Below are 26426 nucleotides of genomic sequence, written 5' to 3'. Positions count from 1 at the left end.
CTTTTCCTTCTGATGCTGGTCTGGACCATCTCGTGGATGGCAGGAGGTCTCTCCTGTCCTCCCGGTGACACCTCGTGAGGGGAAGCGGTTGGCCTCTGAGCAAGTGGTGACGGCAGAGGGAAGATGAGAAATAAACAAATGAAGCACCGTGGGCTGGGCTGAACAGAACACTGGGGGGCAGGCGGGTGGCCGGCAGCCCTCACCTGTGCAGAGCCTGAGAGATGGCCTTCGTGACTGGGTGGAGGGAACAGAGGCCTGGATGCCGGTCTCCGGGGAGGACAAACAGAAAGTAAAATCATCTTCGAGTATATCTCAAGTTTACTCTGCATCTATGCATCTTGCAAGTAGTACAATATTCCAGCTCTTGGTTAGGCCTTAACTGCCGTAAAAGCGAACAGTACAACTGTGTTGGGTGGGCGTTCTCACTGATGAGCGGGTCTTCCTGACACAGACATGCTGCCGAGAAGTCTGTACCACTGGCTCCTCTACTTCCACCGCACTGCGTTTTTCTCTTGTTCATCTCTCTGTGTACTCCTCATCTGAAGACGTCTTTGCTTTTTCCAAACCCAAACCACCGTCTGCTGTTGCAGATCCACCTAACCTTCAGGCTTGTTTTTCTGCCCAGCTGTCACAACAAACTTCCCCTCATCTGCTACTAAACGTATCCGACACTGCTGTGCAGGCTGCGAGCTGCCGACTCATTACCTGGGGGCTTTCCAGGCGAAGCTGATGTTATCCAAAACTTCTCATCTGTTTCAAAGGGTACAATTTCCTACATCCTCTGGAGGGAAATCACACACACTGCTTTTAGGAAACAGGCCGATCCTTCACAGATTGAGCAGACCTCTAGGCAATTATGGGCGATTATTCCCGACTCCATGTTTCCTCACCTCATTTCCCATAACAATGACTTAAGTGACCTGACTATTTAGACTTTTCATCTTTTGAGTCAGATATGGGGAATAAATCACCAAAACCCAGACAAGCTGCGGTACCTTTTATTTCTCTGTCCTCCCAAGCCTTTTTTTTTTTTTTTTTGTCTCTCCCCAGAGGTAACAATTCTCTTTTTCTTTTTATTTTCTTCTGCAGTTTTTATCTGGAATCCGAGAATCTTTTCTTTAAGTCTGTGTTCATTATCCTTTAAATCATACAGTCTCCTGATAAGCATGATTATCTTTTAATAAGTTCCTTTCTGGATTTAGAAATTTCCTGTTAAGAAAAGTTACTTTCAGCTGGTGTTCCATGCCTCTTTAAGGTTTTTTTCTCCTCCCTTCTCACCTCTGGACTGAGATATATTTTCCCCACTGTTGTCGTTCCACACTCCAAACTCATCTCTGAGTGTCTCCCTAATTCCTTTTTTTATTTTTTAAAATTGGCTTTTTAATTTCCTGCTGTCAAACATCTGCTGTATCACCTTGATTTCTCCACTTTGTAGAAAACTTGTTTTATGAGTGTTCTTTCTCCCCAGGATAATTTGGCAGGCTGTGCTCTGATGGAGTGCTACCAGGGTTTTATTTTACATTGACTGATTAAGCACTTTGAGTAATTGTTTTAGCTCCATTACTGTGAATCTGTTTGGCTTAACTCTTTTCTTTTGCCGCCTCTGATTAATGTGTGACCACTGGGACAGGGAGGGCTCAGCGCATTCATCTCCCCTTGACACCACTGAGAGGTGCAGGAGCCTTAAGCAACGGGTGCTGAGTGCTCCCATTGCAAGAGGAGGGAGCATGCACAGTTGTCAAATGAGCACGCATGTGCGGGTGTGTGTGTGTGTGTGTGTGTGTGTGTGTGTGTGTGTGTGTGCTGTCTCATGTTTGCTGATGGTGCTGTGTGGCAGCCATCTCATAGCAGAGAGCAAATGTTAGGATTTGGGGAAAAGAGTATCTGCAGATCAGGTTTTAAAACTGAATGGTGAGTTTCTGTTCACAGTGAGTGCATAGCTAGATGGTATTTTCTTTTTAAGCTCATGAAACTTAACAGCTGTTTAGTGACGCCCACAGTTTCATCCAGGTCTGTCTGACAGGTTTAATAGCAAATTTTGCAGTTAGTGACTTGCTGAACAGGGCTCCCTGGCTTGGGCTGTAATAAGAACTGTGTTTGCAGCACGATTCAGTGAGTCTTTCAGCTTTTGTGTTTATAGAATGGGGTGTCGGGGGGCTGGCTAAAGCGAGGGAAACAAAAAGGCATGTTCCAAAGGAAATTACTTACATCTCTACCAGAGTGCTCCTTGGAACTTATTATTAACCAGTTCAGGGGAAGAGAGATGGGGGAAAACATGCTGTTTAGCAGTAAAACCCCACTAGTACAGTCAGCTTACTGTAACCCTGTATTAGCAAGTCGTAATTAAATCTATATATCTCTAGCTTTATAGTTTGCTGCAGCAGAGTCTCTGGAAGCCTTCTGCATTTTGTCTGATTCAAGAAGGGCCATATTCTCTGCCGTGCCTTGTAGTAGTTTTTATTAACATCACCAGATCGAAGACAAATGCTTCACTGGTTTTACTGACAGAAACAAAGCATTTCCTGTTATTTCTTTTACTTTGGGGGTCCAAGTTCTAGAAAACTAGGACTTTATGAGACTAAAATCCCATGGCGTTTTCTCCTTTTCTTCAGTTCTCTCGGATCACAGGACCTCAGAAATACTTCCACCTATGATTACCTGCTTTGCATTTGGCTCCCCAAAGGGTATGGGCTGCATTCTTCATGACTTGTTCTGTATTTTTGTTGACTGTATGTGCTTGGCATGGCTGCTGATTGCAGATATGTGCACATGTGGCAGAGTCACTGATCATGGACCCCTGTTCTCAAAGGGATCCACCCTCATTGTCAGTCCAGCATCCTTCACTAACAAAGGGACCAAGAGCTGTCTCATTATCTATTTGAAGTTTCTGTACAGACTTTGCAAGCCAAGAAGATAAAGTTTGTCCTAGAGTTCATGGTTGATTAATTTATTGGCATTTTAATCGTATTGTTTCCCCGAAGCAACATGTAAGGAAGCTTCATATTTATTGCTTTTAGTCTCAGCATGATGTAGGTCAAAAGTCAGTTACATTCAGCTATATGACAAAGATGCCTGTTTTTGAACAGTAGGAATTAAGGCTTTGTTATTTTATATAGTCAAGAAAGAGATAAAGAAATCTGGGAAAAAATTGGTAAAGTGAGCCCAAACAATTTTCTTAAAATTTCTCAAAACTGCACACTGGTAAGCAATAAAATGTCAAGGGACAAAAAGGAGTTAACTCTGTGGCTCATCGTGATGGGCTGTGAAGGGATAAGAGAGAGAAGGTCACTTGACATTTGTAGAGAGGGGCTCTGGGTGTTCAGTGTGGCCAGTGAAAGGAGAGAGGTCTGTTGGTAGATGTCTTAGCAGGTTGCCATCCCCACACCTCCCAACCCAGAGCTCCTGGGATTGCCTCTGCAAATGGGACTGCCACTCAGTGATGGGACCAGATTCCATGATCTTAGTTTTCTGAATGTTGAGCCTTAAGCCAGCTTTTTCACTCTCCTCTTTCACTTTCATCAAGAGGCTCTTTATTTCTTCTTCACTTTCTGCCATAAGGGTGGTGTCATCTGCATATCTGAGGTGATTGATATTTCTCCCGGCAGTCTTGATTCCAGCTTGTGCTTCCTTGCCCAGCGTTTCTCATGATTTACTCTGCCTATAGGTTAAATAAGCAGGGTGACAATATACAGCCTTGACGTACTCCTTTTCCTATTTGGCACCAGTCTGTTGTTCCATGTCCAGTTCTAACTGTTGCTTCCTGACCTGCATATAGATTTCTCAAGAGGCAGGTCAGGTGGTCTGTATTCCCATCTCTTTCAGAATTTTCCACAGTTTATTGTGATCCACACAGTCAAAGGCTTTGGCATAGTCAATAAAGCAGAGATAGATATTTTTTTCTGGAACTCTCTTGCTTTTCCGGTATCCAGCGGGTGTTGGCAACTTGATCTCTGGTTCCTCTGCCTTTTCTAAAACCAGCTTGAACATCAGGAAGTTCATGGTTCATGTATTGCTGAAGCCTGGCTTGCAGAATTTTGAGCATTACTTTACTAGCATGTGAGATGAGTGCAATTGTGCGGTAGTTTGAGCATTCTTTTGCATTGCCTTTCTTTGGGATTGGAATGAAAACTGACCTTTTCCAATCCTGTGGCCACTGCTGAGTTTTCCAAGTTTGCTGACATATTGAGTGCAGCGCTTTCACTGCATCATCTTTTAGGATTTGAAATAGCTCAACTGGAATTCCATCACCTCCACTAGCTTTGTTTGTAGTGATACTTTCTAAGGTCCACTTGACTTCGGCTGGTGGGAGGAGGCAAAATGGTAGAAGGCAATTTATTCAAGTGCTAGTACGGAGTATAAAGAAAGTGTGACTGATATTAAATATTTAAGAAAATCCATAATAGAATGTTAGAGCTGGAATGTAACCCTTTATTTTACATGTAAAGAGAGACTTCAGATCAATTGTTTAAGGTCATGCATCTAGAGAGGGACAGCCAGGACTAAGTCTCAGGTCACTTGACTCCCTTTATGAAAGAAAGTTGCAAATATGCTAGAGTTTAAAGGAGCAAACTTATGGCTGATGCAGGAAAAGTAATCATTAAACTGATGAATCGGAGCTGTATACTTCTGTTGTGAAATATAACTGCTTGTTTGATGAACTTATTTTTCTATAAATATTTACTGACAGATATTGTGATATTTGGGCTTCCCAGGAGGCACTAATGATGAAGAACCTGCCTGACAGTGCAGGAGACATAAGAGATATGGGTTCAATCCCCAGATTGGGAAGATCCCCTGGAGGAGGGCATGGCAACCCACTCCAGTATTCTTGCCTGGAGACTCCCATGGAGAGAGGAGCCTGGTGGGCTACAGTCCAGGGTTGCAGAGTTGGATACAACTGAGGTGACTTAGGACACACATTGTGCAATTTGCTTAGTATAAAAAACATATAGAACACATTCCTTCCAGCGAATTTTCTTGATGAATTTTATAAAAGTGAAATATTACTGCTGTTAAGTGATGTATACTCCAACAGGGTGACAGACGCAAAGACATAGAGCATACAGTGCACTCCTGAAAAGGTAGCAAATGATTCTGCCTGGAGCTGGACCTCGGTTTTGATCATGAGTTCTCCAGGAGGAGAAGAGATGAAAAGGCGTTTTTGGCAGAGGAAACAGCAGGAGCAGAATTAGTGAGGTGTAAAGAGTTTTTCCTGACTTAAAGGAATGGCAAATGTTCATTAGGGCTTGCAACATCAGGGTGGGAGAACACCAGGAAACAACTGTCAAGAAAGCCACATCCAGAACACCGAACAGTAAACCGGGCAACAGACGCTTTAAGCCCAATCATTCAGTTTGGCTCCTAGATAAAGCTGATGGCAGCATGGAACACAGATTACAAAGGGACCTGAGTTTAAGGCAGTGAGATATGTGAGGAAGGGTTTCACAAGAAGGGTAATGAGGTTCTGAGCTAGGGAAGTGATGGTAAACTGGAAAAGAGGGAAATGGGTCGAGAAAGAATCTGAAGGTGGAGTTACATGACCTGTTGTCTGTTCACCTGTTTCCCCAAGGAAGAGGGAAGAATTCAACAACACAGTGTAGTTTCTAACTTGCTGACCCAGGGTGCGGAACAGGAGCAGGTTTGGAAGGGAAGATTCTGAGTTTGGTCCTGGAAATTTAGAACTTAGTTGCATGTGGGAAGTCTAGGTAGACCATATGCTAGGTCCTAGGCTTTGCTTATGTTCCTGAGTTCAAGGTTGTACTGCTTGTCACATGACAGGCCCATGAATCAAAAAAGAGTTGTTGGGGCAAGGAATAGTGACTTTAGTTGGAAAGCTAGGAGACTGAGACAGTGGTGGACTAGTGTCCCAAAGAACCATCTTACCTGAGTTAGAATTCAGGCTGCTTTTGTGCTAAAAATGGAGGAGGTGTTATTGGTTGTTGCAAACTTCTTGGTGTGGGAATCCTTTGTTCTTGCAGCTGTCCTCTTAGGTCAGGTCAGGATGTTCCTGTAAACGTCCAACAAGACACATGTTATTCTGCAACTTTTTATCTCTATATGAATGGAAAAGCATTAAACCTTTAAAGCTAAGAACCTGGAGAATGGGCTATCTTGTATATTTCAGGCTATAGGCAACATTCTTAACTTGAAGCAAAAGCATAGAATACAAAGGTTAAAGTAAAAGAAAAGATCCAATATAGTGTCAGATTTATTCTTCCTTATTATACTAGTAAAGTAATGCTTAAAATTCTCCAAGCCAGGCTTCAGCAGTACGTGAACCGTAAACTTCCAGATGTTCAAGCTGGTTTTAGAAAAGGCAGAGGAACCAGAGATCAAATTGCCAACATCCACTGGATTATTGAAAAAGCAAGAGAGTTCCAGAAAAACATCTATTTCTGCTTTATTGACTATGCCAAAGACTTTGACTGTGTGGATCACAATATACTGTGGAAAATTCTGAAAGAGATGGGAATACCAGATCACCTGACCTGCCTCTTGAGAAAACCTGTATGCAGGTCAGGAAGCAACAGTTAGAATTGGACATGAAACAACAGACTGGTTCCAAAATAGGAAAAGGAGTACATCAAGGCTGTATATTGTCACCCTGCTTATTTAACCTATAGGCAGAGTACATCATGAGAAATGCTGGGCTGAAGGAAGCACAAGCTGGAATCAAGACTGCCGGGAGAAATATCAATCACCTCAGATATGCAGATGACACCACCCTTATGGCAGAAAGTGAAGAACTAAAGAGCCTCTTGACGAAAGTGAAAGAAGAGAGTGATAAAGTTGGCTTAAAGCTCAACATTCAGAAAATGAAGATCATGGCATCTGTTCCCTTCACTTCATGGCAAATAGATGCGGAAACAGTGGCTGACTTTATTTTGGTGGACTCCAAAATCACTGCAGATGGTGACTGCAGCCATGAAATTAAAAGATGCTTACTCCTTGGAAGGAAAGTTGTGACCAGCCTGGACAGCATATTAAAAAGCAGAGACATTACTTTGTCAACAAAGGTCCATCTAGTCAAGGCTATGGTTTTTCCAGTAGTCATGTACAGATATGAGAGTTGGACTATAAAGAAAGCTGAGCACCAAAGAATTGATGCTTTTGAACTGTGGTGTTGGAGAAGACTCTTGAGAGTCCCTTGGACTGCAAAGAGATCCATCCAGTCCATCCTAAAGGAGATCAGTCCTGGGTGTTCATTGGAAGGACTGATGTTGAAGCTGAAACTCCAATACTTTGGCCACCTGATGCGAAGAGCTGACTCATTTGAAAAGACCCTGATGCTGGTCAAGACTGAGGGCAGGAGGAGAAGGGGACAACAGAGGATGAGAGGTTGGATGGCATCACCGACTTGATGGACATGGGTTTGGGTGGACTCCGGGAGTTAGTGATGGACAGGGAGGCCTGGCATGCTGCGATTCATGGGGTCGCAAAGAGTCGAATAGGACTGAGCAACTGAACTGAACTGATTACACTTATGGTGTTAATTAGTATGAATAATATATTTAATTACGGATCCCCAAGAAGGCCTGAAAGTACTATAGCAGTTAGAAATATAAGGTGAAAGTGAAAGTTGCTCAGTCATGTCTGTCACTTTGCAACCCCATAGACTATAGATTCCATGGAATTCTCCAGGCCAGAATACTGGAGTGGGTAGCCTTTCCATTCTCCAGGGAATCTTCCCAACACAGGGATTGAACCCAGATCTCCCACATAGCAGCTGAGCCACAGGGAAGCCCAAGAATACTGGAGTGGGTAGCCTTTTCCTTCTCCAGCAGATCTTCCCAACCCAGGAATCGAACTGGGGTCTCCTGCATTGCAGCAGATTCTTTACCAACTGTCGACATCTGTAAATAACAGAAAATCCAATTAACAGTGGCTGTAACAAATGTAGTTTGTTTTTCTCACATAACGGACAGATTGGTGGTGCTGATGTTGGTTTAACTGCTCAGTGATATCAGGACAGTACTCTTGGAGTTACCATTTTGGTTACAAAGTAGCTGATGCAGCTCTAATATTATGGCCATTTTCTTGACAACTGCTTCTGTTTGGGTTATCTTTGAGTAGAAGTGGATCTTAGGGTCTTCTCTGGTTAAAAAGTAAGCAGGAAGAGTGAGGAAGAGAATTGTTGAATTCACTTAAATCACTAGTCGCTATCCTATTAGATGCAGTGCCTCTTAAAAAAAAGCAAAACAAGTAATTTATAATGCCTGCTTTATTATCCTGAGTAAAGCATCACAAATAATATGCTTTTGCATATTTTCAGGTAAATCACTGTGCTATCCTAACTGTAATATAAAGAGGCCGTTAAAGAAAAATAATTGATAATAAAGTACTTCAAAACATACCTTCCTAGGCATGACTGCACTAGGTGACGTAATGACATGTTCAGATGCTTACATAGTGAACGTGACCGCAATGAATGCAGACAGGTCCAGAGTTGATGGTGTCTCCAATACCAGGAGCAGTGCAGTCACTGGTGTTTCACTGAAATGATGAACTGCTCTTAGTAAAATCCTGAAAAAGCACAGTATGGTCCTCCCTTGATATACATGGTGGTTGCTTCTTGAAAAAGTCAGCTTACATTAAAACTGCAAAAAAAAAAACAGTTTTGCATGTATCTGTATGTACAATAGAGTTTGGGTCAAGGTTCAAATAATAGGTTTTCACATTAAAATAAAAATCTGTGTAGAATATAGGAGAGTTCTTAGTAGACAGGATTTCCCTCCACAGAGCTGTATGTCTAGTGTCCCTGGCCTCTGCCAACTAATTACTAGTAGGACCACCTACATCTTTATGACAACCAAATACGCTCTCCCCTACCCACCACATTTACAAAATATAAGACTGGTGCCATCCATATGAAGGGCAAAAAGCCTAGATTAATGGGGCTGGACACTTTGCACCCCAAATAAAATCCAGTTTTGTTTAGCAAGAAAAGGGAGGGATGGATATTAAATAAGTAATTAACAGAGTCTACTTAGGAACTGAGTCTTGCTAATTTTTATATCTTTTCCAAATTCTTGTACAGCTCCTGGCAGATAGTAAGTTCTCAATGAGCTTTCTTGAAGGACTGAATGATTAGATATAAGCTATGGAAAGCAGTTGAGTTTAGTTCAGTTGCTCAGTCATGTCCAGCTCTTTGTGGCTCCATGAACTGTAGCACGCAGGCCTCCCTGTCCGTCACCAACTCCTGGAGTTCACCCAAACCCATGTCCGCTGAGTTGGTGATGCCATCCAACCATCTCATCCTCTGTTGTCCCCTTCTCCTCCCGCCCTCAATCTTTCCCAGCATCAGGGTCTTTTCAAGTGAGTCAGCTCTTCACATCAGGTGGCCAAAGTATTGGTGTTTCAGCTTCAGCATCAGTTCTTCCAATGAACACTCAGGACTAATCTCCTTTAGGATGGACTGTTTGGATCTCCTTGCAGTCCAAGGGACTCTCAACAGTCTTCTCCAACACCACAGTTCAAAAGCATCAGTTCTTTGGTGCTCAGCTTTCTTTATAGTCCAACTCTGTCACCCATACATGACCACTGGAAAAACTATAGCCTTGACTAGATGGACCTTTGTTGGCAAAGTAATGTCTCTGCTTTTTAATATGCTGTCTAGGTTGGTCTTGTTTTAACTTTGAATTTAATAAAGGAAAGAATCTTCCTTAAGATGGTTAAAGGGCTAATTATTATAAATCTAGGAGCATTAGTGGGAGTCAGGAAGTAAATTTTGATGTGCCAGTTTATAAGCTAGTATTTAACAATTATGGCCATTGCATCTGCTACACATGCTAGGCTGAAGACAAAGAGTTAAATTTATGTCAGTGAATCCTGTTCAGCAATATAGGTTTAGGGAAAATATCTAAGTCTTTATATAAGTAGTATATGCAGTCTTTAGAAGAAAAAGTGACACAATAAAAAAAATCAATAAAAATCTCAGTCTCTAAATCTTACTTTTCCTGTCTTTCAGCACATTCTGTTTTCATTGTGTCCTTTTCCACTTCACTTAGTCTATTCATTGTGGCATTTCTATCATAGCCTGAGACATTTTCAAACAATAATATTTCAGGGAAAAGATTTAGAAATAGAAGCAAGGATTTTGTTTTGTTTCCTCAAAATATAAACCTATTATTAGAGAGAATGTAATTCACAGCAGAAGCAAAGTTGGTTTTGCTTAAGTTTCCTTCCAAATTTAAGTAGAAAAGAATGAAAATGACATTTCAATTTTATCTCTTTTTGTGAAAAAGATAATCTGTAACTATGGCTCATGAAGGCAATATATGAAAAGAAATGCCTTTTTTCAAACAGTGCTCCAAAGGTTCCTTTGAATATGTAACTTTCTAAATTCAAAGACCTGATACAGCATGAGTTCTTTAAAATAGTTGCTCCAGATTTTGAAGAGTATAACGTTTAATATTTCTACAGTTGGAATTCAAGTAGAGGAACAATGGCTTCAAACTTTTGTGTACAAAAATAATATTTTAAAAAATGTGTTTCAGTTCAAGTTTAGACATTTCGAGTGTCCTGTAATTTGCTCAAGAGTGTGCTGGATTTTTTTTTTTTCCAATCGGGTTATTAGTATTAGGGATATTAAATAAAATCTTGAGTGTCTTTGTAAATGAATTATTTGACAAACACATGTTTTGTAAGCATGGGCTATTTTTCCCTCTGTGAAAATTCCAAAGAATAACCCACATAGGTAATAAGTAGTGGCTTGATTGGGGATTTTGAGGAACTACATGCTGTCCTTGTCCTGATGTGGAGTCCGTGTGGATTCTTTGTGCTAAGGAGCAGGTCGTACTGAAGATCAGAAAGAAAACTATCCTTCCTTCCTTCCTTCTTCCGTCCCTCCCTCCCTCCACCCCTCCCTCCATCCCTGCCTCCATTACTTTTCCTACACGTGTGGTGGGAACTGTTTATTAATCCCCCGTTACAGTGCCCTGGGGACTTCTGTCCCGTATACTCTGAAGCTCCACACAGAAGACCTTTTTAGTTAGACCTTGAGGAATAATTCCTTTCTATCACTGCTGTATCTTCCACAGCAGTGGAAGTGCTGTATCTTCCATACTTATCCAACTACTTGCTATTTTTTCCTTAGCCCAAGTTTTGTAAAGCCCCTCTGTCTTTGCATTCTTTGTTCTGCTTTCCTTCAGGGCCACGCTGGCCTTTTTCACACACTATCAGGAAACTCCTCCTAATCGCCCCTCCACTTTGTTTGCACAGAACCTTGTAACCATCTCAGTTATTGGGCTTTCACATTATCGGTCTCTTTATTGTACTTGATGGCTGTTTGAGTATGAGTATTTTCTTAAACATTTGTGTCTTTGGTGCTTAGTAGGTAAGGTGCTCAATACATTCTTGTTAAATGGCTGGAGAAATGAAGCTTCATTTACAATTATAATGGGGAAATATTTGAGATAAGTGATTCTATTTATTTTTATTGATCACCATAGAATTATTTTCTCCCTTTGCAGACTACAGAAAAATACTATAGCTTGCTTAATTTTATTCGACTGAATGACTGTATAGGGACCTTTTCTGTCTCTGAGCCATGGCAGACTGACAGCCTCTCAGATCAGCAAACCTTCCTGGTGATCCTCTACGGAAATTTACTGAGGTCAGTGTGGTGCCAGTGTTTTGTGGTTCAAATGAACCACAAGCGTTCAGCTTTAGTGACTGTATCTTTCATGATTTTAGCCAATCCTCTTTTCTCCTAGGTAAAGCATTTACATGTTTATAATTTACTGTGTAAAACCGTATTTTGATTTTCCAAAAATTAGCTCTGAGCTACTAGGGTTATCCTCTTGTACGAGTGTGAAAAGATTTGGCAAGTAAATCTATATTTATGTTTTCCAAACCCTTCTTGATTTTATGCAACAAAGTATTTCTAATTTTGGCCTGTGTATATTCACACTGGGGTGGGCTGTGTTTTAGTCTTTTCCTGCAAATAAACTGGGGTCTTTGGCCATCCTTCTCATTTGGATTGACTCCAGTTCTAGAATGAATGTTTTGTTGTATGGCGATCCTAAATCTGCGAATTAGGAACAAATTTCTTCAAGTTGTTTTTGATTATTGGCTTTTATTTAGTCTTACTCTGTTTGTATATTTCACTATTTTAATCCTTTATTTCTTGCTAGGACTGTACAAATATATCAGATTTGTACAAATTGTGTATCAGATTTGTATAAATTATATATAGTCCTTGTGTTTTTAAATTATATATGATATTTTTGTTTTTTTTTCTTGAGTGGAATGTGATATAGAAATATCTTGGTCCATTTTTCTTACCTCCCCAAATATAGACTGTTGGTTATAATTATTTCTGCTAGTTATTAGTGAGGACATATCTTAGTTGGGCTAATGTACCTTTCTAAAAACAATAATAATGAAATAAACTATAATACTTCTGTAGTGCTCCATTGGAGAGATATATAATTATGCATTCTAGCCAAGTATTGCATTGGTAATTTTCTGATTATGTTACAGAGGAGCACTAGGTTTAGAATCAACTAACATGTATTTAGTGTTTACTTATGTCAAGTATTCTAGGTGATTTCTTGTGTAATGCATTGTTTTGTGCCTTTGATCTTAGAAGATTTTATACTCAGGGAAAAACTGATCCATTGGGAAAAAAAAAGTTAAATTACTTTTAAAAATAAGCATTTATTGCATTTGTGGGATTTAAAGAAACAGTGAAGTTAAGGTACTCAGAACAATACTCAAAGATACTGAATTATGTTTTAAAGTAATTATATCATTTTTAATGTCAAAATTTAGTTAACTGACCATGTTAAAAAGCGTTAAGAATTATTATCAAAATGATGTATTACCTGTTAATTCAGTTGACATATATGCAAAAAGATGTAAAGATGATAGACTCAGGCCCCGTTATTTTCTGGACAGCCAGGATTGACAGATGATGTTCTGGTGGCCCTCTGATAGGGATGCCATTCATTTTTTTCTGCTTCTGTAGCCATTGCTTGGGGAGAAGGAAATGGCAGCTTACTCCAGCATTCTTGCCTAGAGAATCCCATGGACAGAGGAGCCTGGTGGGCTGCTGTCCACAGGGTCGCACAGAGTCAGATACGGCTGAAGCGACTTAGCATGCATACTTGCATTGCAGAAGGAAATGGCGACCCACTCCAGAATTCTTGCCTGGAGAATCCCAGGGACAGAGGAGCCTGGTGGGCTGCCATCTATGGGGTTGCACAGAGTCAGACACGACTGAAGCGACTTAGCAGCAGCAGCGGCAGCCATTTCTTGAGCCTGTCTTGAGATATTGTGTCTTTTCTGTAGCTTTTCATGGTCCCCTTTGTTCTTCTCTTTGTTCTGGTGCTACTGTATATACATATATTTTATTATGTGTATTTGCTTCTCAGACTGCCTTTAGGTATCCTTCACTGAATTTCTATTATATGTTAATGCATATAATTTTCTATAAGAAAGTGAAAGTGACTCAGTCTTGTCCGACTCTGTGACTGCACAGACTATACAGTCAGTGGAATTCTCCAGGCCAGAATACTGAAGTGGGTAGCCTTTCCTTTCTCCAGCAGATCTTCCCAAACCCAGGGATCAAACCCAGGTCTCCCGCATTGCAGGTGGATTCTTTACCAGCTGAGCCACAAGGGAAGCTCAAGAATACTGGAATGGGTAGCCCATCCCTTCCCCAGCAGACCGTCTGACCCAGGAATCTAACCAGGGTCTCCTGCAATGCAGGCAGATTCTTTACCAACTGAGCTATCAGGGAGGCCCTTCCTATAAGAAAACTATTCTTAATCCTTTAGGAAGTATGTGCTAGTTGGACCACTTACCTGGTTGATTGTAGTTGCTGGCTTGTCAGCTGCCTGGGAATTACATCAGAGGCCTTGATTAACTTTCTATAAAAGGAGGGTATGGATTAAGTTAACTGGTATCTCTACAGTGTTATTGTAATATGTTATTGTAATATGACTCTAATCCATCACTAGACATGTATTATGAAATCATTAATTAATGTTTGCAGAAGGCTTAGAGAATTTTTTAATAAGAAGTAGATACTTGTGGTTAGTGCTAATTAAAAGATAACTTATTAACCTCTTTTTTCTTTTCTTATAAATTGCTTTTAACACAGCATCAGTATAGTACCTGTAGAAATGTAAAAACCTACGTGTTGACCCTTGAACAAGGAGGGGTATTGGTTCCAGGACCCACGGTGGACCCTGAAGTCCCACAGTCAGCCCTCTGGATCCATGGTTCTGCATGCACAGATTCAATCAACCCTGGACCTTGTACTACTGTAGTATTTATTGGAAAAAAAAATCTGCCTATTTGTGGACCTGGGAAGTTCACACCAGATCAACTGTAGTTCAGGGGTCAACTGTAGTTATAATGAAAGAGAAGCAGCAGCCATGTATAGTTTTTATAATTTTTCAAAATAATTTCAAATATGATATCAAGTTTTTAATTCCTATAGCTTCTTTGTGAAGGAGGCAAAGACAAGTACTCTCGTACTCTAGGGAGCCTGAGACCTAGGGAGATTAAAGGATTATTAACTTCTTCATAAAATGTATTGAGTGCCTATGTATGGATATAATGATGAAATGATGAATAATTTACCCTACTTGACTTTGAGAGCAGGAGAGACAGATTTATAAACAAATATATTAGTTAATAATACAGTTAATTATGGGCTTCCCTGATCGCTCAGATGGTAAACAATCTGCCTGCAGTGCAGGAAACCCAAATTCAAACCCTGGGTTGGGAAGACTCACTGAAGATGGGAATGGCAACCCACTCCAGTATTCTAGACTGGAGAAATCCATGGACAGAGGAGCCTGGCAGGCTACAGTCCATGGAGTTGCAAAGAGTTGGACATGACTGAGCAGCACACACACACACACACACACACACACACACACACACACAGTTAATTATGGTAGACACACAAAAATGATGCATGTACCTCTGGGGTATTGTTTGGCAAGGCTCCATAGAAGAGGTGATTTTTAATGTATTCTCATTAAAGAGTGAATATAGACATTTGACAGAAAGGGAGCAGGGTGAAGAAAAGGTCCTTGCAATAAAAGGGAATGAACATAAGTAGAGACTCAGAGTTATGAAAGGACCTGGGTATTTGAAGAACAGGGTACAGTTCAGTGTAGGTAGAATATTGCTAATTATAAATATAAATGTTATATAAAGTAAAAATTTCTAATAGCCATATTAAAAAGTAAAAAAGAGATAGGTGAGATTAGTAATAATCCAATATATCTGAAATATTTATGTTGTTTTCTCATACTTAAGTATGAAGTAGGTTTTAAAGATCAAATCAGGTATATGTTTTACATGTACAAACATCTCAGTGTAGTCTAGCCACAGTTCAGGTGCTCAGGTTCTCAAAGCTTAGGAGTGTACGTGTGGCGGTGCATGTGGGAGACAGAGAGAGGGAGAGAGAAGAAATGAGAATGAGAATGAAACTGTGTGCACTCTAGAGGGGCAGGTGGAGAGATGAGCTTGAAGTGGTTGTTGGAACCGTATTTTGAGAGGCCTTGTATGCTGTCTGTCTGAATCTGGAATTTATTCTTATAGTAGTTTGTGACTGTGCTTCTCAAACTATCTGTCATGAAGGACCAGATTCTTAAATTTAGAATTTGTTTCGGACTGATACTTTTGCAAAATATCATAGTGAATTAGAAAAACAAAATGAGTTATACAAAGGGAAGTACCATTTTTAGTTACTAGATTTGACAAATATACCATTGTTCCGTCAGTTATCTATAAAGGACTCTGAGCTAGTGCTGTTCAGTGGAACTTTCTATGATGATAGAATGTTCTCGCTGTGCTGCCCAATGCAATATCCACTAGTGACATGTGGGTACTGAGCATTTGAAATGCAGCTAGTGTGACTGAGAAGCTGATTATTTAATTTAATTTAATTTAAATTGTAATCACATTAGACTATTAGCTACTGTGCTGCACAGCACTTAATGTGTTTACTCTGTTTCTTTTCGATTGCGCTCCGTCTTTGCTGCCGCTCTCTGACTTTCTCTAGTGGTGCCCAGGCTTCTCATTGCAGTGGCTTCTCTTGTTGAGGAGCACAGGGTCGAGGGTGCTTGGGCCTAAGTAGTTTCAGCATGCAGGCTCAGTAGTTGCAGCTGGTGGCTCTTGAGCACAGGCTTAGTAGTTGTGGAGTCGTCGTGGTACATGGGCTCAGTTCCCCTGCAGCACGTGGGATGTTCCCTGACCAGGGATAGAACCCGTGCCCCCTGCATTTCAAGGTGGATCCTTAATCACTAGACTACCAAGGAGGCCTTGAATATGTTTATTCTTAATCTTTGTATTTATATTTTGTGGAAAAACACCTGTGGACTCACATTGGTCCACAAACCATACTTTGAGTAGCACCGTCTACATTATGGTCTCTAGAGCTAGAAAGCCTTTGTGTGTCTTTGGAAAGTTACTTAATCTCTCACTATCTCAGGATCCTCAATTCTAATATGAAGGTAATAATAAGAAACTGTCTCATAGGGTTGTGAGGATTAAAGGATGTGGAGGGGATAGGGTTAGGGAGAGGATCAAGAAAAGGTAACATGTGAAAGGGCCTCAAAGGATGAGTTCCATAGGCCTTTCAGGTAGAGGGAACTCTGAAGTGGATTTGGACCATACTCTGTTTAGAAGAAGGGCTTTCCAGGGGGCACTAGTGGTAAAGAATCTGCCTGCCAATGCAGGAGATGCAAGAGATGTGGGTTCGATCCCTGGGTCAGAAAGATCCCCTGGAGAAGCGAATGGGAACCCACTCCAATCCCATAGACAGAGGAGCCTGGTAGGGGGGTGGCTACAGTCCATGGGGTTGCAAAGAGGTGGGCACAACGGAGCACTACCACTGTTCAGAAAAAGGGGTAGCAGATAACATTGCCCTTGCCCTGTCGGAAAGATCCCCTGGAGAAGCGAATGGCAACCCACTCCAATCCCATAGACAGAGGAGCCTGGGGCTGGGGGGGGGGGGGGGGCGCTACAATCCATGGGGTTGCAAAGAGTTGGGCACAACTGAGCACTACCACTGTTCAGAAAAAGGGGTAGCAGATAACACTGCCCTCGCACTGTTGGAAAGATCTCCTGGACAAGCGAATGGCAACCCACTCCAATCCCATAGACAGAGGAGCCTGGGGCTGAGGGGGGGAGGCTACAGTCCATGGGGCTGTAAAGAGTTGGGCACAACTGAGCACCACCACTGTTCAGAAAAAGGGGTAGCAGATAACACTGCCCTCACCCTGTCACTCGGCTTCCCTGGTGGCTCCGTCGGTACAGAATCTGCCTGCGATGCAGGAGGCCTGGGTGGGGAAGATCCCCTGGAGGAGGGCATGGCAACCTACTCCAGTATTCTTGCCTGGAGAATCCCATGGACAGAGGAGCCTGCCAAGCGGCAGTTCATGGGGTCACAAAGAGTCAGACATGATTGAGCACAGCACAGCACATTCCTATCACCGTTAACCACTATTTCTCCCTCTCTTTCCTAGGTATCTTCTTATTATAATCTTTTGGCAGATTTTAAACTGATTTCTAGGTAATATGTGATTTTGTGGTTTTAATAAATGCTACGCTATCAATAAGGACAACTGCTGTCTCTTTCCTTCATTCCTGGGAGTTATGAATTTGATGGAAACTGGGTATCGGTTGAGAAGGGAAGGGGAATCCTATTTGAAAAGCAGTCCCTGGGTTATGGGCAGGTAGTTGTGAGATTCTTTTCTCCTAACACGCATTTCTTCCTTACACAGATGATTTTAGGAAGAAAACTGACTGGAAAAACAATGAAGTTCCTTCTCTTCATATTATTCAGTGTTGTTCACCTTTTATCCCTGGCCTCTGGGAAAGCTATATATGGGAATGGCCCCTCTCAGAGGACTTTACAAGAAGTCAAAGAAGAAATAGCCCGCTATGGAGATGTTGCTAAATCAATCATCAACCTTAGTGTTTATGGTAAAGCCCAGAACAGATCCTATGAGCGACTGGCACTTCTGGTTGATACTGTTGGGCCCAGACTAAGCGGCTCCAAGAACCTAGAAAAAGCCATCGAGATCATGCAGCAAAACCTGAAGGGAGATGGGCTGGAGAATGTCCACCTGGAGCCTGTCAAAATACCCCACTGGGAGAGGGGAGAGGAGTCTGCTGTGATGCTGGAGCCGAGGATTCACAAGATGGCTATTTTGGGTCTTGGCAGCAGCATTGGAACGCCCCCAGAAGGTATGATTTGCTTTTTCAAGTCAATTTGCTGTGTTCATTATAAAACTACTGCCATGTGACATACCTGATTATAGTGTACATGGTTCACATTATAATTGGGTGATAAAAAGAAAGAATCATTTTCCATTTCATTGGCTTCATGAGTTCTGTACTCATACTCTTTTTCTCCCTTCCCTTTCTCCCCCCCACCTTTTCTGAAAGTGTCACTTTTTAAAATGAAGCATCTGCTATTGGTCCATGATACTTATGAACTGAATCACTTAATAATTTCTATCTAGTATAACATTAGTATCATTTTGTAGAGAATGCGATATATATAAATAGATCGCAAAAGCTGTGATTTCTTTCAAGTGGCCTCAATGAACAGAACTTCTTAGAATTAATGAAATAGAGGATAGAGCCTTGCACATTGAATTGATTTGAAGTAATTATTTTAACAGAACCCAAGGCCTCTAATGTGAAGAGTTGTTAGGATGGTGTTCCATCTACTTAACAGCACTCTGGCTCAGCTTCATCAGACAATATAAACGCTTAGATCAGTAATGTATAAGTAGTCAACAGTGAGCCACTGATCAGTAATGGACTCTTCATGGACTATGCATGTATTCATGGACTGTTTTCCTATGGCAAAGTAACTATAGTAGAGTTGATGCACCAACCCTCCACACAGTTAAGAATCTGCACAGAACTTACAGTCATCCCTCCATATATGGTTTGGTTCTTCTGTATCCGTGAGTTTCTGCATCTGCATATTCAACCAACTACAGATCATAGTACTACAGTAGTACTGTTGTATTTGCTATTGAAAAAAAATCTATGTGTAAGTGGACCTGTACAGTTAAAACCTGTGTTGTTCAAGGGTTAACTGTAAGTGATAAAAAAAAAAAGTTGAGCTTTTCTAAAAACTTTATAAAAACCTTTGACCTTCTCTAATGCCAAGAGAAACATCCAGTAGAGAAGCAGATGGTCAGCTTTTAAAAAGCATCTTCATGGTAATGATAACCCTGTATGTGAGACAGCAAAAGAGATACAGATGTATAGAATAGTCTTTCGGACTCTGTGGGAGAGGGTGAGAGTGGGATGATTTGGGAGAATGGCATTGAAACATGTATAATATCATATGTGAAATGAATCGCCAGTCTAGGTTTGATGTATGATACAGGATGCTTGGGGCTGGTGCTCTAGGCTGACTCAGAGGGATGGTATGGGGAGGGAGGTGGGAGGGGGCTTCAGGATGGGGAACACGTGTACACCTGTGGCAGATTCATGTTGATGTATGGCAAAACCAATACAATATTGTAAAGTAATTAGCCTCCAGTGAAAATAAAGAAATAAAATAAGTTAAAAAAATAAAAAATAAAAACCATCTTCATTGAGATATCAGGACTTCCCTGGTGGTCCATCCAGTGGTTAAGACCCCTCCATTTCTACTGCAGAGAGCACAGGTTTGATCCCTGGATGGGGAGTTAAGGTCCTGCATGCCACTGGGCACAGCAAAAAAAAAAAAATCTTTATTGAGATATAATTCCCATATCATAATTACTCACCCATTTACACTTTAGTAGTTTTCAATATATTCACAGAACCAGCACAGTCTTAACTGAAGAACATTTCATCGCCCCCTGAAGAAACTTTATACTCATCAGCAGCCATGCTTCATCCCTTTCCTGCCGCCATCCTAAGCCCCAGGCAACCACTGATTTATTTCCTGTCTTTATGGATTTGCCTTTTCTGGATAATTCAGATGAAAGAAATAATACACTAGTATTTTCTTTTGTCACTGAATTTTTTCACATAGCATGTATTTCAGAGTCATCCACGTTGTAGCATGCATCAATACTTGATTCATTTTTATTGTTGAAAAATTTTCCATTTTATAGATATACCATATTTTATTTATCCATAGATCAACTGATGAACCTTTTTTCCCCACCTTTCAGCTATTAAGAATAATGCTATAAACATTCATGTGGAAGTTTTTTGTATGTACTTTATTTCTCTTGAGTATATACCAAAGAGTGAAATTCCTTGTGTATATGATAATTTTTTGTTTAACTTTCAGAGGAATTGCCAAGCTGTTTTCCAAACTGACCACACCATTTTTCATTTTCATTTTCACTCACGTGTTCTAATTTTTATACCTATGTGTCAGAACTTGTTTTCTGTCTTTTTGGTTACAGCTGTTCTAGTGGGTATGAAGTGATATTCATTGTGGTTTCCATTTGCACTTCTCCAATGGCTAATGATTTTGAGCTCCTTTCCATGTTCTTGTCTGCCATTTGTGTGTGTTTTTCAGAGAAATATATATTTGAAGCCTTTGTCCAGTTTTTTTTTTAAGTTACTTGTTTATTATTGACTGTACTGGGTTTTTGCCACTGTGTGTGGGCTTTCTTTAGTTGCAGCGAGTGGGAACTCCTCTCTGGCTGCAGTGCCTGGGCATCTCATTGCAGTGGCTTCTCTTATTACAGAGCATGGGCTCTAGGCACGTGGGCTCAGCAGTTGTGGCCATGGGCTCAGTTGCTCTTTGGCATGTGGAATCTTCCTGGATCAGGGATTGAACCTGTGTCCCCTACATTGGCAGGTGGATTCTCAACCACTGGACCACCAGGGGTATCATTTTGCCCAGTTTTTAATTGTGCTAGTTGAATTTTTATTATTGAATTGCATAAGCTGTTCATGTATTCTAGATGCAAGTCTCTTATCAGTGTGATTTACTAATGTTCTTCCCCATTCTATGGATTGTTTTTTTGTGTGTGTGTTTTTAAACTTTCTTGATGGTTGTACTTCCTGCAGAAATGTCTTTAATTCTGAATTAGTACAATGTCTCTAATTGTTTTCTGTTGATTGTACTTTTACTGTTATATTTAAAAAACCATTGCCTAAACCAGGTCACAAAGATTTATTCCTGTTTTATTCTTAGTTTTATTTATTCTTCTAAGAGTTCTGTAACTTTTGCTCTTACATTTAGGTTTGTGAGTTAATTTTAGATGTGAGGTAGGAGTCCAACTTTGTTCTTTTGCTGTGGTTATTCATTTGTCTTAGCATTACCTGTTGAAAAGACTATTTTTTCCCCATTGAATTGGATACATTTCATTTATTGATTTTCAGATGTTAAACCAACCTTACATTCCTGGGATAAATCCCAGTTGGTTATGGTGTAGAAAGCCTGGTGTGCTGCAGTCCATGGGGTCTCAAAGAGTCGGACATGACTGAGCGACTGAACAACAGCTCATTACCCTGCTGTGTCCAAAGTATGTTCTCTAGGTCCGTGTCTCTATTCCTGCCCTGCAAATTCATACGATTCTTTTTTTAATTTATTTTTAATTGACAGATAATTACTTTACAATATTGTATTGGTTTCTGCCGTACATCAACATGAATCAGCCATAGATATACATATATCCCCTCTCTTCCACCTACCACCCCATCCCTCCCCTCTAGATCATCTCAGAGTACCAGTTTGAGCTCCCTGATTCATACAGCTAATTTTCACTGGCTATCTATTTTTCTACTTTATATATGGTGGTGTATATATTTACTCTCATCAGATTCTTGATTCATTTTTTGTTTTATTACTTCTGACACTTTGAATTTGTCATTTCATTGTTCTCTGGCCTCCATTGTATCTGATGAGAAGTTAGCTGTTCACATTACTGGAATTCCCTTGTACAGACATACCTTGGAGATATTGTGGTTTGGTTCTGGACCTCTGCAATAAAGTGAATATTGCAAGAAAGTGAGTCACATGATTTTTTTTGTTTGTTTCCTAGTACATATAAAAGTTTATATTTATACTATACTGTAGTCCATTAAGCGGGTAATATCAGTATGTCTAAAAAATGTACATGCTTTAATTAAAAAATAATGCTGTTTGGAAAATGGCACCAATGGACTTGCTCAACACAGGATTGCCATAAACCTTCAATTTGTTAAAAAGAAAAACACAGTAACCAAGAAGGACAGTAAAATGAGGTACGCTTCTATGTGACAAGTCATTTTGCTGTTACTGATTTCAAGATTTTTGTCTTTGTTACCAGTTTTTAGTGTTTTGATTTTGATGTATCTAGGTGGGAATCTCTTTCCTTTTATCTTGATTAGAGGTTGTTGAACTTCACTTATAGATTAATATCTTTCATCAATTTGGAAAATTTCCAACTTTTTTTTTCTATACATATATTTTCTACCCTCTTTTTGCTTTTTTCTCCTTCTGGTACTTCGGTTATGAGTATGTTGGGGCACTTAATGATGTCCCGTACTTCTCTGAGGCTCTGCCCATTTTCTTCTTCTCTTTCCCCCCTCTCTCTTTTCTTCAGATTGCATAATCTGTATCAATCTATTACTAAATTCATTCTTTCTTCTGATAGCTTAAATATACTACTGAGTCCCTCTACTGAATTTTTCTTTTCAGTTATTTTACTTTTCAACTCCACAATTTCCTTTTGGTCTTTTGTCTCATTTCTGTCTTTTGATTGGTATTCTCCATTTGATGAAACATTGTCATCATACCTTCCTTTAATTCTTTAAGTACAGTTTCCTTTGGTTCCTTGAGCATGTTTATAATAGCTGCTTTGAAGTCTATGTCTGTGACAACTAACCCTCTCCAGGCAGTTTCTCTTGCCTGCTTTTTTTGTGTGTGTATTGGTCACACTTGCCTATTTCTTTTCATGTCCCGTTTATTTTTGTTGTTGTTTAAAACTGATTTTAAATAATGTATTTTAGCAATTCTGAGTACTGATTCTTGTCCCTTCTCTACTGCCCACTGGAGATTGATGTTTTTATTGTTTTGTCCTTTATTAGCTTAATAAGGTAGTTTTACTAACTTTGTGAAGTCCCTTTCTCCCATAGTGTACAGATTCTGATGTCCCTATTCACAGTGCTTTTATTTTTCCTTTAGTCGGGCTCTCTAGGTGTCATCCTGAGGTCTATACAAGCCACTTACTGGTCAAAGGTTGTGGTTAGGTCCCCTTAGCCAGTTATATTTTTACCCCTTATTGTTGGATGTTTATGTTGTTTAAGGGCTGTTATTAAAACTAAAGAATTTATGTTTTTGCCCCGGGTTCAGTCAGGGCCTAGTAGCTTGAACATCTCTTCTCCAATCAGTCTTGAGAGGTCACAGCCTTGGACATGTACATAGTGTTCCAGCTTGCGAGGATGCGTATGATTTTAATATTAAGCCCAGTTTAATAATATTTTCCCCTGTGTCAGAATAGCTTATTTTACAGCCAGTATTTGGTTAGAGGTTGCACTTAAGCCTCTTGTGCCAGTAGGGCCTCTGCCCTTTGTTGAGGGATCTGTGTGCAGCTTGGAAAATGTTTTCAATCTGACCCATGTCCAGTTTCAATTGTTTCTAAGTAGGAACATGTGCATATAGCCTTCCCAAGCCCCAGGGTTTATTGTGATCCAGGGAGGGCTTTTCTTGGTTGTTGTTTCTCCTGGGTTTGTTGTTGTTGTTGTTGTTGTTGTTGCTGTGAAGTTCTGATTGTTCTTCCATTTGGCTTGTTGCTAGCAGTATCATGAAACTCTCAGTATCATGAAGTATCAGTATCTCCCAAGCTCTCCATCATTTGCAACAGCATCCTCAGGTATGGAATTGTCTGTTTTCTGTTCCAAATAAAATCACCATCCTGATTAAGAACCTCATGCCTGGTTAAGAACTTCATCCACTTGGCTTACCTCTTCCCTGGGAGTTCCCAGGATCTCAGCACAGAGATTGTGGCCTGCTTCCCTGGAGTGACATCCCTGGGAGGTGCTAGAAGGGAGGGGTGGTAGCTACTGGTCTTTTCAGCTTGCCTGTCCCACCATGGGACCTCTTCCTGTGAGCAAGCTAAGATAGCTGTGGTCAGGTTCCAGTCTTCTCATGGCTGTTTCCACCATTAATATCATTGGCATAGAGTTTCTACCAGACAGGTAGAGGCTGGGTAGAGAAATGGGGTGAAGTGACCAGAATACAGTTTCTATAACATGGAACTGGGGATGTGAGAAAGAAGCAGGTCATTGCCAAAAGCTACAGACTCATAATTCTAACTTAGATTTATTAATAGTGTATTTTCTTGAATGAGTGTTTTTCTACTTGCTATATGCCCTTAGGACAATGTTGAGAGACTTTAAGTGATTTTTTAAAAAGATTTTTTCCCAGTTAAATGTTTCACAGGGAAGAAGAGCTGCCAAGTTTCTCACTCCAACATTCTGGATATACCACTGGGATGGCTAGTTGTGATCTCTCTGAGGCTGTATGAATAATTGGTAGAGTCCTCTAAGGCTTTAGAGAACCCTCCACTCGGGTTCTATATTGTCAACTAGGAGTTTGCTTAATTGCCTTCTGTTATCGCTCATCTATACCAGTGTGTGTGTGTGTGTGTGTGTGTGTGTATACGTATATATTTTCTCTTTAACCCTCATAACTGTCTTTAAAGGTCTACAGGTTTTTGTTTGTTTTGTTTTGAACAAATGAGAAAAACAGACTACAAAATGTTGGACAGTCTGCCCAGGGTTACACAACTAGTGAGAGGCCAAGTTCAGGCATGAACAAGTGTCAAATTCTGGAGTTTGTGCTTTTAGTCATTAGACTATATTGCCTCACATACAAATAACAATGTTATTTTCACTTCTAAGATTTCCTTTTTTATCCATTTGACTGAAGCTGATCTGTCTCAAGAGTTGCTGGTACCTGTACTATGATGATACCAGTGTCTGTACCTTATTTTGGATATTTCTTCTCATTTCTCTTTCTTTTCTATACTCATTTCTTGTATTTTAGCTGGGCCTGCTCTTCTCTGGCTCTCTGACTGGGAAAACTAAGCCAAGTTACTGATTACTGCTGGGGCCTTAAAAACCCAAGGGGAAGTGAATTTTACTCATTGGAGTCTACTGTGGTGTTCTAAGACTCACTTTCACCCCATGCCCTCTTCCATGGAGCTCAAGGTACATAAACAATTGTCTAGCAACTGATCTATTTTAAGCTCTGAGAAGACTGGAGAGTTAGGCTGGATCAGGTGTGGGAAAATTCCCAGAGGAGATAGGGTAAGGTCTGCATAAAAGGACCTCTAGGTGCAGATATTATGGTGCAGAGCTCATCTCCCTGGAAGCCCATGCTGTATCCTTGGTTTAGCTACCTAGCTGTGTGACCTTGGCCCAGTCATTTAATCTCTATGGCCTTAATTTTGTCACATATAAAATGAAAAATGGCTGACGTATAAGTCTATAACATCTTTCTAGATTAGAAAGGCTGTTTTTTTTTTTTTTTTCTGAGAATCCAGAAGGGATGGGTGAAGATGATCAGAATATTAAAAGAGAAGTATTCTAGGCACATGCTATGGAGCAGATTCCTTATATAACTGGAGCTAATGTTTTTAAGCTTTCCATCTCTAGACTTGAGTATTATAGCATTTATTAATTTGTGTGTCTGGGTTAAGACTGTGAGCTATCTGTGGAAAACTGGAGGAAGATTTTCTACTTGGATTTCTCAGAACTACTGGTTGTCTTGCAAACCCAGAAATTGAGCATCCTGTCTCTCCAGTGTTTCTCATCTTCATTAATATCATTGCCAACCACCCAGGTGCTCAGACTCAGAGCCTCAAAATTTTGCTAATATCAGATATGGTATCTTACTTTCATGTTTTTGTCACCTGCCAGTTCAGTTCAGTTCAGTCACTCAGTCGTGTCCAACTCTTTGTGACCCCATGAACTGCAGCACGCCAGGCCTCCCTGTCCATCACTAACTCCCAGAGTTTACTCAAACTCATGTCCATCAAGTCGGTGATGCCATCCAGCCATCTCATCCTCTGTTGTCCCCTTCTCCTCCCACCTTCAGTCTTTCCCAGCATCAAGGTCTTTTCAAATGAGTCAGTTCTTTGCAGCAGGTGGCCAGAGTATTGGAGTTTCAGCTTCAGCATCAGTCCTTCCAATGAATATTCAGGACTAATTTCCTTTAGACAGACTGGTTGGATCTCCTTGCAGTCCAAGGGACTCTTTTCCAACACCGTATTCCAAAAGCATCAATTCTTTGGTGCTCAGCCTTCTGTATAGTCCAACTCTTATATCCATACATGGCTACTGGAAAAACCATAGGCTTGACTAGATGGACCTTTGTTGGCAAAGTAATGTCTCTGCTTTTGAATATGCTATCTAGGTTGGTCATAACTTTTCTTCCAAGGAGCAAGTATCTTTTAATTTCATGGCTGCAGTCACCATCTGCAGTGATTTTGGAGCCC

General features: G+C 40.5%; 1 protein-coding gene across 9 annotated transcripts in view; it reads left to right on the top strand.

Moving 5' to 3' along the window:
- The window catches only part of CPQ (carboxypeptidase Q), a 575285-nt gene that overhangs the window by 113765 nt on the left and 435094 nt on the right, over positions 1-26426 (top strand). For 7 of the 9 annotated variants that reach the window (XM_042254452.1, XM_042254454.1, XM_012184096.4 and 4 more), the window contains one exon: positions 17751-18216. In XM_042254452.1, coding sequence (XP_042110386.1) covers positions 17751-18216 — 466 coding nt within the window. Of the gene's footprint in view, positions 1-17492; positions 17540-17750; positions 18217-26426 lie in introns of all 9 variants that reach the window. The other 2 variants (XM_060393492.1, XM_060393493.1) reach the window with 1 other exon arrangement.

Source organism: Ovis aries, chromosome 9 (genome assembly GCF_016772045.2).
Source record: "Ovis aries strain OAR_USU_Benz2616 breed Rambouillet chromosome 9, ARS-UI_Ramb_v3.0, whole genome shotgun sequence".
Classification (NCBI taxonomy): domain Eukaryota; kingdom Metazoa; phylum Chordata; class Mammalia; order Artiodactyla; family Bovidae; genus Ovis; species Ovis aries.
Note: the sequence above shows the minus strand (reverse complement) of the source record. Positions and strands in the feature narration are given on the sequence as shown.